Source organism: Orcinus orca, chromosome 14 (assembly GCF_937001465.1).
Source record: "Orcinus orca chromosome 14, mOrcOrc1.1, whole genome shotgun sequence".
In the NCBI taxonomy this organism is placed as follows: domain Eukaryota; kingdom Metazoa; phylum Chordata; class Mammalia; order Artiodactyla; family Delphinidae; genus Orcinus; species Orcinus orca.
The window spans coordinates 60,622,322-60,633,820 of record NC_064572.1 but is presented as its reverse complement, the minus strand read 5'-3'; the positions used below and the strand labels follow the sequence as shown (position 1 = coordinate 60,633,820).

Genomic DNA, 11,499 nt, shown 5'->3' with positions numbered 1-11,499 from the left:
CCCCAAAAGTGAGTGATGAGAGTCACTTCTAGTCCAAGGCATTTAAATGTCGGAAATCTACTCCTCCCGCTTTTCTCCCAAGTGCCAGCTCAAAGCAGTGGGGATAGCGGGGCCACAAAGTGGGAGGAGCCTAAGTCCCTGAATCATCACATCCTGGAAACCTCCCACTGACCTGGAATATCCACAACGGACAACTATGTGAGGCAGAAATAGATTTGTATGTGAACAACAAATAGACTTTTGTTATATTAAGCCACTGAAATGTTGAGGTGTGTTTGTTACAGCAGCTAAACACCAATATTCATTCATTCCACCAAATAACTACTTATTATGTGCCTTTCATGGGAATATAGAGAAGAATAGCCTGGAATTCTTCCCTCAAAAAGTTCTCATTCTAAATTGGAGAATTAGATGAGAGAATTAATGGGAGAGACAACTTGAATAAAAATGCCACGAATGGAAAGGCAGTAGGTGAGCCACAAAAAACCCTGCATAGACCAATTACCATTAACGAAACTGAGAGAATTAACCAAAAAACTTCCTAAAAGGGAGTTCCCTTGTGGCCTAGTGGTTAGGACTCCAGGCTTTCACTTCCATGGCCCCGGTTCAACCCCTCATCGGGGAACTGAGATCCCACAAGCCGCACAGCTTGGCTAAAAACAAATAAATAAAACAAAAAAAGCTTCCTAAAAGGCATCAGGACCAGGTTATTTTGTAGACAATTTTATTAAACCCATCAGTAAAATGATATGGTTAAACTATTCCAGAGAACAGAACAAGATGGAAAACTTTCCAATTTATTCTGAGTCCAGAATTACCATCCATGATACAAATGTCAGGCAAGAGCACACACAAAAATAAACAAATTTCATCTGGAACATAGGTAATAAAAATAGCAAAAGAGGGCTTCCCTGGTGGCGCAGTGCTTGAGAGTCCGCCTGCCGATGCAAGGGACACGGGTTCATGCCCCAGTCCGGGAAGATCCCACATACCGTGGAGCGGCTGGGCCCGTGAGCCATGGCCGCTGAGCCTGTGCTCCGCAACGGGAGGGGTCACAACAGTGAGAGGCCTCGCGTACCGAAAAAAAAAAAAAAGAAAGAAAATCCACCTGCCAATGCAGGGGACAAGGGTTCGATCCCTGGTCCGGGAAGATCCCACATGCCGTGGAGAAACTAAGCCCGTGCACCACAACTAACAACTACTGAAGCCCACATGCCTAAAGCCTGTGCTCAAACAAGAGAACAAGAGAAGCCACCGCAGTGAGAAGCTCGCGCACCGCAACAAAGAGAAGAGTAGTCCCTGCTCTCTGCAACTAGAGAAAGCCCACGAGCAGCAGCAAAGACCCAACGCAGCCAAAAATAAATAAATTACATAAATTAAAAAAAAGGAATAAAATAAAATAAAAATTCCCACTGTGGTAGTGGAACTCTTTCTCCAAAAAAATAATAAAATTAAATTAAAAGGACTAGAGCTATATTATTATATTACAGAACATTAGAAAGTGTTTAGAACTATATTATTGCTAAATTTTAAAAGCAAGTTGTAGAAGAGCCTGAATGTATATGTGTGTATTTGGGTGAGCATCCAGATATTTCGTTAGTTATAAAAATTGAGGAAGAAGGCTTAATAGTGAACAATGGCTTATTGCTCAGGTGTGAGGTTAGGATGATCGAATGACTTCTCTTTTTACTTTGTACACTTCTGTACAGGTAAAAAAATTTAATGGGTATATATTACTATTTTATTCTACAAATAACAATTGTAACAAACAAAAACAATAAAAATATAGTGCTAACGAGACCTTTCTCCCATATCCCTGCCCTTTCCTTTAATGCCTGAAAAGGAATTCTTAATTCTCCTTCCTCACCATTGACCATCCCACTCCCATCCTAGAAAAGCAGGAAAAGTAATAGATAGAAATGAACAAACCCCTCGGATTCCCCAGACCCAAATGGGCTCAGTTATGTCCCCAAGGAGCAGTGTCTTATTTCAAAGTGCCCCCAGCATTAAACAGGAAATGTCAGATTAGACCATTCCTGAACACCTGGTCTCTAGGAGGGAAAACCAAACTCCACCTCTACCTCAGAGCCTGCCCAGAGGCCCACAGGGCTTAGCAACTGGCTGCTGAGGATAGTAAGAGAACATCTACTTTCCAGGTCCAGTCCTGCCATTTGCCAGCTATGTGACCATGGATAAAGCCTTCTCCTCTCTGGGGCTCTATTTCTTCTATTGAATGGGGGTGACAATGCCAACCTCTAAGACTGGTGACAAGATCAAATAAGGTAATGCAACATTTTCAATTGCAAATATTCCACCGAGCTAAAGTAGAGCAGGTGGCTTACCAGCCTTTGCATAAAGGCCACTTTTTATTTCGTGTGATATTCATTAATTGACACAGAGGGAAGAGGGGAGAAAGGGAGGATCTCGGGCAGCTGGTGGCATTCTCCTCCAACCTGGAAATGCAAACCATGAAGAGGAGGATGAGAGAGAGAGAGAGAGAGAGTTTGTGCTGTATTTTGTTTGTTTGTTTGGTTTTGGGTTTTTTTGCGGTACACGGGCCTCTCACTGTTGTCGCCTCTCCCGTTGCGGAGCGCAGGCTCCGGACGCGCAGGCTCAGCGGCCATGGCTCACGGGCCCAGCCGCTCCGCGGCACATGGGATCTTCCCGGACCGGGGCACGAACCCGTGTCCCCTGCATCGGCAGGAGGACTCTCAACCACTGCGCCACCAGGGAAGCCCTGTGCTGTATTTTGAGGAGGGTGCTTTGAAGAGAGTGGGTGTGGAGCACACACAGCATCAGATCCCTGCCTGGAGCTGTTCTAGGGGTGCTTTGAGATCTGCCAGCAGAACTCTATGTCCCGGCTGTGGACATCAGGCCCAGGTCACAGGAGGGAGGAGCCGACAAGAAGCCTGTTAGCTGCCCTCCAGCCCTTTCCAGGGTACCTCAGTCAGCAGGCTGAGGCTGGAAGGCAGAGAGGGGGGACCAGATTGGGTGTGTCTAGAAGGCAACACCAGAACAATGATCTGCAGGAAAGAACCAGAGCCTGGGCTCCAGGAGACCCCACTCTGGCCCCAGTCAGCTCTGTGACATTAAGCAAGTTGCCACTCCACCCTGGGGTTCATCTCCCCTTCTGTAATATGATGGGCTTGGACCAGAACAGGACCCTCTGGTTCCGTGACCATAGTCATTCTGTGCCTGCCTATCAGGCAGTGGAACTTCCCAAACAGAGGGCCCATTGAGAGCAGGGGTGGGAGCTTCTGGAATTCCCTTCAGCCTCAGTCAGGGACAGACACAGGGAGTTCTCTTCCTGATTCCTGTGCCCTGCCCTAACTGTACTGGAAATCTATGACCTCATTTTTCTTTCCCTCCCAGAAAGAAGGGGAAGCTGGGGAGGCAGACAAATGTGGCAAAATGAGAAGATGGAGGGAGGCTAGGGGACCTGACACAGAGTGTTACTGCAGGGGGCAGGAGAGAAGACACATACACCCAGATCAGACAAACAAACTTTATTCAGAAAAGCATATTAGTAATCACCACTAAACTACTGAAAGAAGCACATCGGTCCCCTCTTCTCCCTACCCTCCCTCACCCTCCCACGCACACCCTCTCTTTGGCCTTTGTAGAATACTGGAGACATCCTCTCCTGGGCCCACAAGTGGTCCCAGACTTTTGGGCTGGGGGCAGCCCACAGCAGTGTCAGGTTGGATCGAGTCCTGGAGTCCAGAGAGGGAGGCCAAGGAGACTGCCTCCAGTATCCAAAAGTTCCGGGCCAGCTCAGGTAGTCATTCCCATGGCACAGGGCCCCGAGGGGAAGGAGAGGATGGGTGTGGGAGCTGTCTTCATGTCCTTCTCACATCTGGAGAAGCCGTGGGAGGCCAAGTGGGAAGGCACATCTAGACGAGCCAGTGAGCTCTGGAATGTTTCAGGCACATGTGGCTGTATAAGGTACCATGAAGGCCAAGGATACTTCTGCTCCTGAGTAAGGTCAGCTAACCACAGACAAAGCACTATGGGCTGCGGGCTAAGAAGAGGTCCTCAAAGGGCTGGATCTGAGCTGAGGATGCAGCTTATGTGATGATCTAAAAAAGAGAAAAGAACACATGCTGGAGCTCAAAAGCCATTGTTCAGGGTTCAGGGGTGCACGGCTCAGTTCCAGGTATCTGGAAGCTTGTGCCCAAGTCATAACGCAAGCAGAATAGGAATTTCTCTACGTCAAGGCAAAATGAACCTTCACCATCTTGGCTCTTCCACCGAATGATGTGGAAAGGGAGCTGCTGGGCAAAGATTATTCCCTCTCCCCACCTCCTTATATGGCCAGTGAAAACACTGAAACCCTCTGCTGGCCCAGGGAAGGGGCCCTGGGAGAGGTCAGAATGACTGGCTCTGGGAGTTTCCATGGCCTCAACAGCATGGAAATCTGCAACAGAAGAACCAAAGTTGCTGGGCTTCCAAGACACCTCCAGTATCCCAGCAAAGGTCACCCCCAGGTTCTGGCTGGCACCAGCAGTGGGCACTAAGGAAACAGGTACCCTGCCTGGAGCATGGCAGCAGGACCCCAGCCTAACTGAGATGCTGAAGGGCTCAGTGTTCTGGGATTTCCCGGAGGACAGAAAACAATAGCAACAACAATAACACAAATAACCACAATTTTAATGGTCACAGAGTTTCAGTTTTGCAAGATGAAAAAGTTCTGGAGATGGACGGTGCTGATCGCTGCACAGCAATGTGAATGGATTTAATGCCACTGAACTGTACGCTTTAAAGACAGTTTCGATGGTCAATTGTATGTTATGAATATTTTACCACAATTAAAAAAAATTTTTTTTTCCAAAGATAATCCATGGGGATTCCCCGGCGGTCCAGCGGTTAGGACTCTGCACTTTCACTGCCGAGGGTGCAGGTTCGATCCCTGGTCTGGGAATTAAGATCCCACAAGCCACGTGGTGTGGACAAAAATATTAAAATAAATAAAGATAACCATGCTAACAGCATCTAACATGTATTGACCCCCTACTGTATACAGCACAGCCTGGTTCTGAAGAGGTCAGACTGCCAGAGTTCAAATCCGAACTCACCAGCTGGGAGACTCTAGGTAAGTCACTTAACCTCTCTGTGACTCATTTTCCTCATACAGAATATGGAAATAATACTAGAACCCAGCTCAGTAGGGTTGTTGAGAGAATGAAATGAATACATAAGTGCTTCGAGCAGTGCCGGGCACAAAGATGTAAAGATGGTGACTATGTAAAACTCACAAAAGCACTCCACATCCCCACCCAGATCTTCACCACTGCAACAGAGAAACCTAAGACTTTTCTTCCTAAACTCTACAAACACGCTCACAAAAAAGCATTCTGGCTTCCCCTATTCTAGTTTCTAATCCAGGGAGGGTTGAACTTTTTCAAAGAGCAGACCTTTGAAGGATTTAGCAAAAAGGTTGAATTGCTGTCATAACCCTTTGGACATTGTGGTTATTACTGTCACCCCTTCAACTTGCTCCTGAATAAAAACACTTTAACTTTTTTTTTTTTTTGCGGTACGTGGGCCTCTCACTGTTGTGGCCTCTCCCGTTGCGGAGCACAGGCTCCGGACGTGCAGGCTCAGCGGCCATGGCTCACGGGCCCAGCCGCTCTGCGGCATGTGGGATCCTCCCGGACCGGGGCACGAACCCGTGTCCCCTGCATCGGCAGGCGGACTCCCAACCACTGCGCCACCAGGGAAGCCCAAACCCTTTATCTTTTAGAAAAGGAGCAGGCTCTGGGTTTTTTTATTCAAAAGCCTATGAGCTCGCCAGAAAGCCAAGAGGCATCTTACCTTACCAAGGCTGGGCCAGCTGTTCATCCCAGATCCCGAGTTTTCTTCTCTGTTTGGTGTGAGCCACCCCTGCCAGTTGCTTATGGTCAATGCCAGCATCTCTTACAGGTGATGTTCCTTTTGACTGGGAAACCAGGAAACCATCTGGACAACCTTGGCTTCATTCCCCAAACAATGTAAAGGAATGTTCAATCCACAGTTTCCCCAGGCTCTCGCTGGCCTGGCAGGGCCGGCTATCTTCTCTTTAATGGAGCGGGTGCGGGGCCTCCCTCTGGTATAGAAATTCCCTGGGAAAGAGAAGGAGTGCCCCTTGTCTTCAAACAGACCACAGCCAATGGGTCGGGACCCTTGGTGATAAATGAGAGCCAGGACGACACGGCTGCTTGGAACCTTAGGTGGAGAAAGCTGGTCCAGGTCCAGAGGCAGTTAACACTGTAAACTAAGTTACTTGGGCTGCTTTTAGAGCAGGACTTCTCAAAGCCTTTCATATGCTAATGAGCACTGTGAATCTTCAAGAAGGGGAGAAAGCACCTTAGACAAACCCTTTGGGCCTTGAAGCCCTCTATTAGAGGGTAGCTCCAGAGTCCGGATTCCTGGGAACAACCAATGCTTTAAAGTAAACAACGCTAGACTGAGAGTCCAAAGACCGGGTTCTAATCGTTTTCTGGCTGTTCGCAAGAGCAAGCTCTGAGTCTCCATCTGCAAAAAGAAAGGGGTGGGGCTCGCCTAGCATTCCTTGACGTTGGTGTGGTATCCCTAATGCACAAAAGATATTGGGAGGTGGGGACGGAACAGAAACCTGTGAGAGGAAGGCTGGGAAGGCGAGGCCAGGGAAGCTGGTGGGCATTAGGAACCGGCCTCCGTGAACCGCGAGGACAAAGACGGAACAGGAGGAGAAAGAAGACTCCAAAGGTGCAAGGGTACAGCCCCCTTATCCATCCTCACCTTTGCAGATGGGCCCCAGCGCAACACATCAAAGAACCGAGGGATGGCCCGGAAGGACTGCGCAGGATGCCCGCACAATCCCAAACTAAAACCACACCCGTCGCTCATCCCAGGACCAGTGGAGGCCTGTCCCCAGCTCCGCCCGCGGCGTCATGCCTGCCTTTTTCAGCACTCGGGGCTGGAAGAGGGGCCAGGGCAAGGGGGTGCTCTTCCGAACGCGGAGCGAGAGGGAGGGGGCAGTGGCGCCGCCAGTAGACTGGTTCCAATTTGGGAGCCTCCCCCGGATCTACGCGGCGCCTGTCCACGTCTCGCTCTCGGCCGGGAAGGGGATGAGGAACCGCGAGGCTTCGCCTCGGGGCGGCCCGACTGAAAGAGTGCGTCCGCCCCTCGGATGCGGCTCTGCCTTGGTCCCAGGAGACGGCGCAGCTGTCCGGACTCTGGACTGCGGGGAAGCCGTCGGACAGAAACTGCGATCCGGGCGCCGGGGCGCGGGCGGCGGCAGGAACGCAGGGCGAGGCGAGGGGAGGGAGCCGGGGCGCACGGGCGCGGGGCGGTGGCGGCAGGAAGGACGGGTTCCCCGCCCCGCGGCGCAGCGACCTCACGCCACCTCCTGCTCGCCCTGGTAGTGGCGGCAGCAGCCGTAGAGCGCTGAGAGCAGGTAGAGGCCGAGGCAGAGGCCGCCGCAGACGGCGGCCGCCAGGAAGGCGTGGTAGGCGCAGGACATCTGGTAATCCTTGAGGTTGCAGTAGCTGTGGCTCTGCGTCTGGCTGATCATGATGCCCATCGCGGCGCCGTAGAGCGCGGCCGCCAGCAGGTCGTGTGCCACGTTGACCACCAGCCAGCGCGAGCCCAGGACGGGCACCAGCTCGTGCTTGCCCAGCAGCGTGAGGAAGTAGAGGCCCAGGGTCAGCAGCCAGAAGAGAACGGACACGAAGAGCGCGAAGTGCACCGGGCCCTGGTACCTGCTTGTGGCGATGGTGATCCAGAAGGCGGCGCCGGCCAACAGCTGCAGCAGCCGCAGCATGCCCAGCGGGCCGCGCAGAAAGGCCCGCTGCAGGCTCACCGCGCCGCGGGCCGCCCGCGCCTGGGGCGGCGGCTGGCGCGGGGGCGGCGGCAGCATGGCCCCCGGGCGCGGTGGCGGCGGCGGCGGCGCCCCGAGCAGCGGAATGGCGACGTCTGGCTCGCGGAGGTGGCCCGGCCGACGTGCCCCTGAGCCCGCCGCGGCCTCCTCGCTCCCCTCCGAGTCCTCCTCTCTTCCTCTCCCCTTCTCCCCACTCTACTTCCCCCTCTCCTCCCCTCTCTCCTCCCCTCTCTCCTCCCCGCAGCCCTCCTCTCTTTCTCCGTTTCTTTCTCTCTCCACCCCTCCTGCCCGCCCTCTCCCTTCCCCTCCTCCTTCTCCACCCCCACTCGCTCCTCCGGGCTTCCTGCCTTCTCTCTTTGGGCCTCGCCCACCACCCTGGTGCCCCCCTTCCTGTCGGCGCCAAACTCCCAGCTCGGATTCCTTCCTCCTTGGAGCAGGGCGGAGGGCACCCCAGCTGGCCGTGGGTCTTCCGCTCCGTCCGACTGGGCCGAGTTTGCCACAACTGCTCACCCTGCCTGCCCTGGCTCCCTGGCTCCGGTCCAGCCTCGAAGCTGAGAGTCGTCTTCTGGAGGTGGAGCGTCCCCTCAGTGTTAGGCTGGGCCTTTTTCTTTCTTCTCCCTCCTGTCCTAATAGTTCACTGGGGCCTCCCGGCCCTTCCTTGGCGCTGGAGGAGAGCAGTGCCAGGCTTAAGCTGCCATCTCTTCTCACCTGGACATCCGAATATCATATCCTGCCAGTGCCCACCCCAAACTTATTCTGTCCAAAGCTGGGTTCAGACTTTGTCTCAGCCATCCGAGTTCTCATGTCAGTGAAAGGGACCATCACCTGCTCCAGGCCGCACTGCCCCTCCCGTGCCACAAAGCAAAGTCCTATTAGTCCAATCTCTTTTTTCCAACCTTCTTTGCCATCGAGCATATTAAAAATAGGCTTCCCAGCATGACCAGGACACAAACCCAGCTCTAAGAGACAGCAAAGCCCAACAATGCTTTACATTACTGCTATTACTGCGATTTGCAGGAATTCTCATTTAAGCCTCAAAGAACCCCCGAGATACATACAATTATTTTCCTCATCTTGTGGAGGAGAAAAACGGAATCTACAGAGGTTAAGACCACGAAACTGGTAACTGCTGCTGGTCTCTCTTCCCTCCCCTTCTGATCCAACCTTTGTGCACTGTGGCATCTTTCTAAAACACAGACCTGGTTGTATATACACTGCTTCCCCTACTGACCACAGAATAGGGTTCTGTCTCTTCTATGGGGATGTTTCACAATCTGGCCCCAACCGACTTCCAATTTCCTGGTTTTCCACTTCCTTTTCTTACCCATGCTTTCACCCAGCATGCCAACCCCACCAAACCTCTTAGGGTTCCCAAAGAGTCTCAGAATGCCCTTCATTCCCAGACCCCATTTGTCTGGCAAATTCCTACTTATCCTTCAATGCCCAGTTTAAATATTCCTCCCCTTGGTTTAGCCTCCCAGGCTGTTGATTGCTGGCTCTTCTAGGCCCCCCTTGGATGTTCCCTCTGTAGTAGCTGAGTCAGCTACATCATAACCATTGGTTATCAAGTCTTATCCATCTTTTCCTGTGCCTGGCACGTAAGAGACTCAGTAAATGTCTGTGGAGTGGAAGACTGGGTGGCTGCAGGAACAGCAGTGGAAGTGAGAGGACCCCTCTTGTCCTGGGGACTGTACATGCATCAGACCCCCAGCTTATCCTACCCTACAGAGCTCGTTTCTCGTCTCTTGGTAATGGGATGAGGCAGCTGGCCCCTCGCTCCCCTTGAGGGAGAAAAACTACGTGGCTTCTCAGGGAGCTAATGCCTCCCACTGCCAACTCAGCCCCACCTACGGGTACCTGAATGCATATTTTAAGTGAACAAATGGTGGTGTATACCACCCGCATTTTTTGGTAAGACAGCATGGCATAAAGGCTCAGGGTGTAAACCCTGGAGACAGACTGCCTGGCTACTTCTCACTGCTTCACCACTCCCTGGTGCTGGGACCTGGGGGGGTCTGTACCTCAGTTTCCTCATCTGTGAAATCTTTTCATTCAGCAAATAGATATTAAGCACCTAGTAAGTGCTAGGCACCATTTGAGGGGCTAGGGATACATAATATATATGTGATTATTATGAATTGAATGCTTACTATACACTTTATATAAAGTGAGCACTTTATTGTTCTACCTACTCCTTATACCAGCTCTTTAAAATAACTGGTATTAACTCTGATTCACTGATGGGGAAACCAAGGCTTAGAGAGGTAAGGAAGTGGACCATGCTCACAGAGCTGATGAGTGACAGTTTAAATAGCAGCCTGGGTGTGGCTGACTCCAGGTCCACATTCAATATGCTTTTATATACTTTCGCATATTTAATTCTCAGCTACTGCCACAGGAACCCAGAAAGGTTACATGACTTGCCCAAAGAAACACAGCTACTAAGTGTCAGTGTGGGGACTCAAACCTAGGTCTTCTGATCCCAATTTCAGGGCTGTTCCTTCAGCAGCCCTGAGCAACCCCTGGAGAGACATCCTCAATGTCTTCAGGGTGCCAGTCTCGAGTGTGGTTGGGGCTAGGATGTGCAGCTGGGCACTGAATCTGGGTGCTGCACTGGTGACAGAGAATTATGACAACCACACAAACTGCCTCTGTAAGTGGGGGACCTAAGCTAACAAACATTTAGAGGCAGACAAGAGAATCCTTCCCTCTTCTAAAAAGGCATCTGGGGCTTCCCTGGTGGCACGGTGGTTAAGAATCTGCCTGCCAACACAGGGGACACGGGTTCGAGCCCTGATCCGGGAAGATCCCACATGCCACGAGCAACTAAGCCTGTGCGCCACAACTACTGAGCCTGCGCTCTAGAGCCCACGAGTCACAACTACTGAGCCCATGCACCACAACTACTGAAGCCCGCACGCCTAGAGCCCGTGCTCTGCAGCAAAAGAAGCCACCGCAACGAGAAGCCCACACACCTCAACAAAGGGTAGCCCCCACTTGCCGCAACTAGAGAAAGCCTGTGCAGCAACGAAAGCCCAACGCAGCCAAAAATAAATAAAAAATAAAGAATAAATAAATAATTAAAAAGGCATCAGGAGAGTTGGGGTGGGGCGCCACCTGGTGGACACAAACTTTTGGCTTCACAAGGCAAATCCTACTCCTTATAAGGAAGCGCCTTTGGCGGCTTTCAGGAGATATTTTTAGCCTCTGGAATCTTGAAGACATTCCAAAAGACGGTCCACAGACTCCGCAAAAGCATAACCATGCACAAAGATCTTGATGCCTCCAACTCAACAAGTATGGTCTAAACACCTGCTGGATGCAAACAATCTGGGTGTGGAGTGCAGGAATGAAGAGGACCAATGCTTGCCCTCAAAGTGTTTGCACTCTGCTGGTAGGGGAGGGACAGATGTGGACACAAATGGACACAAAAAAGAGGCATGGATGAGAATTATAAGGAAAATACAAAAGGGAAAGAGTATCGTGATGGGAGGGCTGAGGAAAGATTCAAAAACAAGTGTCATTTGAGGATGGATAGAGTTTTGACAAGCAGAGGTGGGGGATAGGTGTCTTGGACGAGGCAGCCTCCCATCAGGCAGGTCCTGAGCATCCCTGGATGTTATCACTGAGTATGCCAAGAATGCAAGGCCATGACAGCT

At 51.5% G+C, this 11,499-nt stretch overlaps 1 protein-coding gene across 5 annotated transcripts; it reads right to left on the bottom strand.

The window, feature by feature from the left end:
• Positions 1-3,491: 3,491 nt before the first annotated feature.
• On the bottom strand, positions 3,492-8,062 carry MARVELD1 (MARVEL domain containing 1). Of its 5 annotated transcripts, none has more exons than XM_049697462.1 (3): positions 6,760-8,062; positions 5,815-6,513; positions 3,492-4,079 (listed from the first exon to the last, which is right to left on the bottom strand). In XM_049697462.1, exon 1 carries the CDS (start codon positions 7,877-7,879, stop codon positions 7,358-7,360), a length of 522 nt encoding a protein of 173 aa, XP_049553419.1. In that variant the 5' UTR covers positions 7,880-8,062; the 3' UTR covers positions 3,492-4,079; positions 5,815-6,513; positions 6,760-7,357. The 5 variants fall into 5 exon arrangements, with proteins under 5 accessions (XP_049553419.1, XP_033281605.1, XP_033281604.1 ...); XM_033425714.2 differs by having other exon boundaries at positions 5,815-6,101; XM_033425713.2 differs by having other exon boundaries at positions 5,815-8,062.
• Between the last annotated feature and the right edge of the window lie 3,437 nt (positions 8,063-11,499).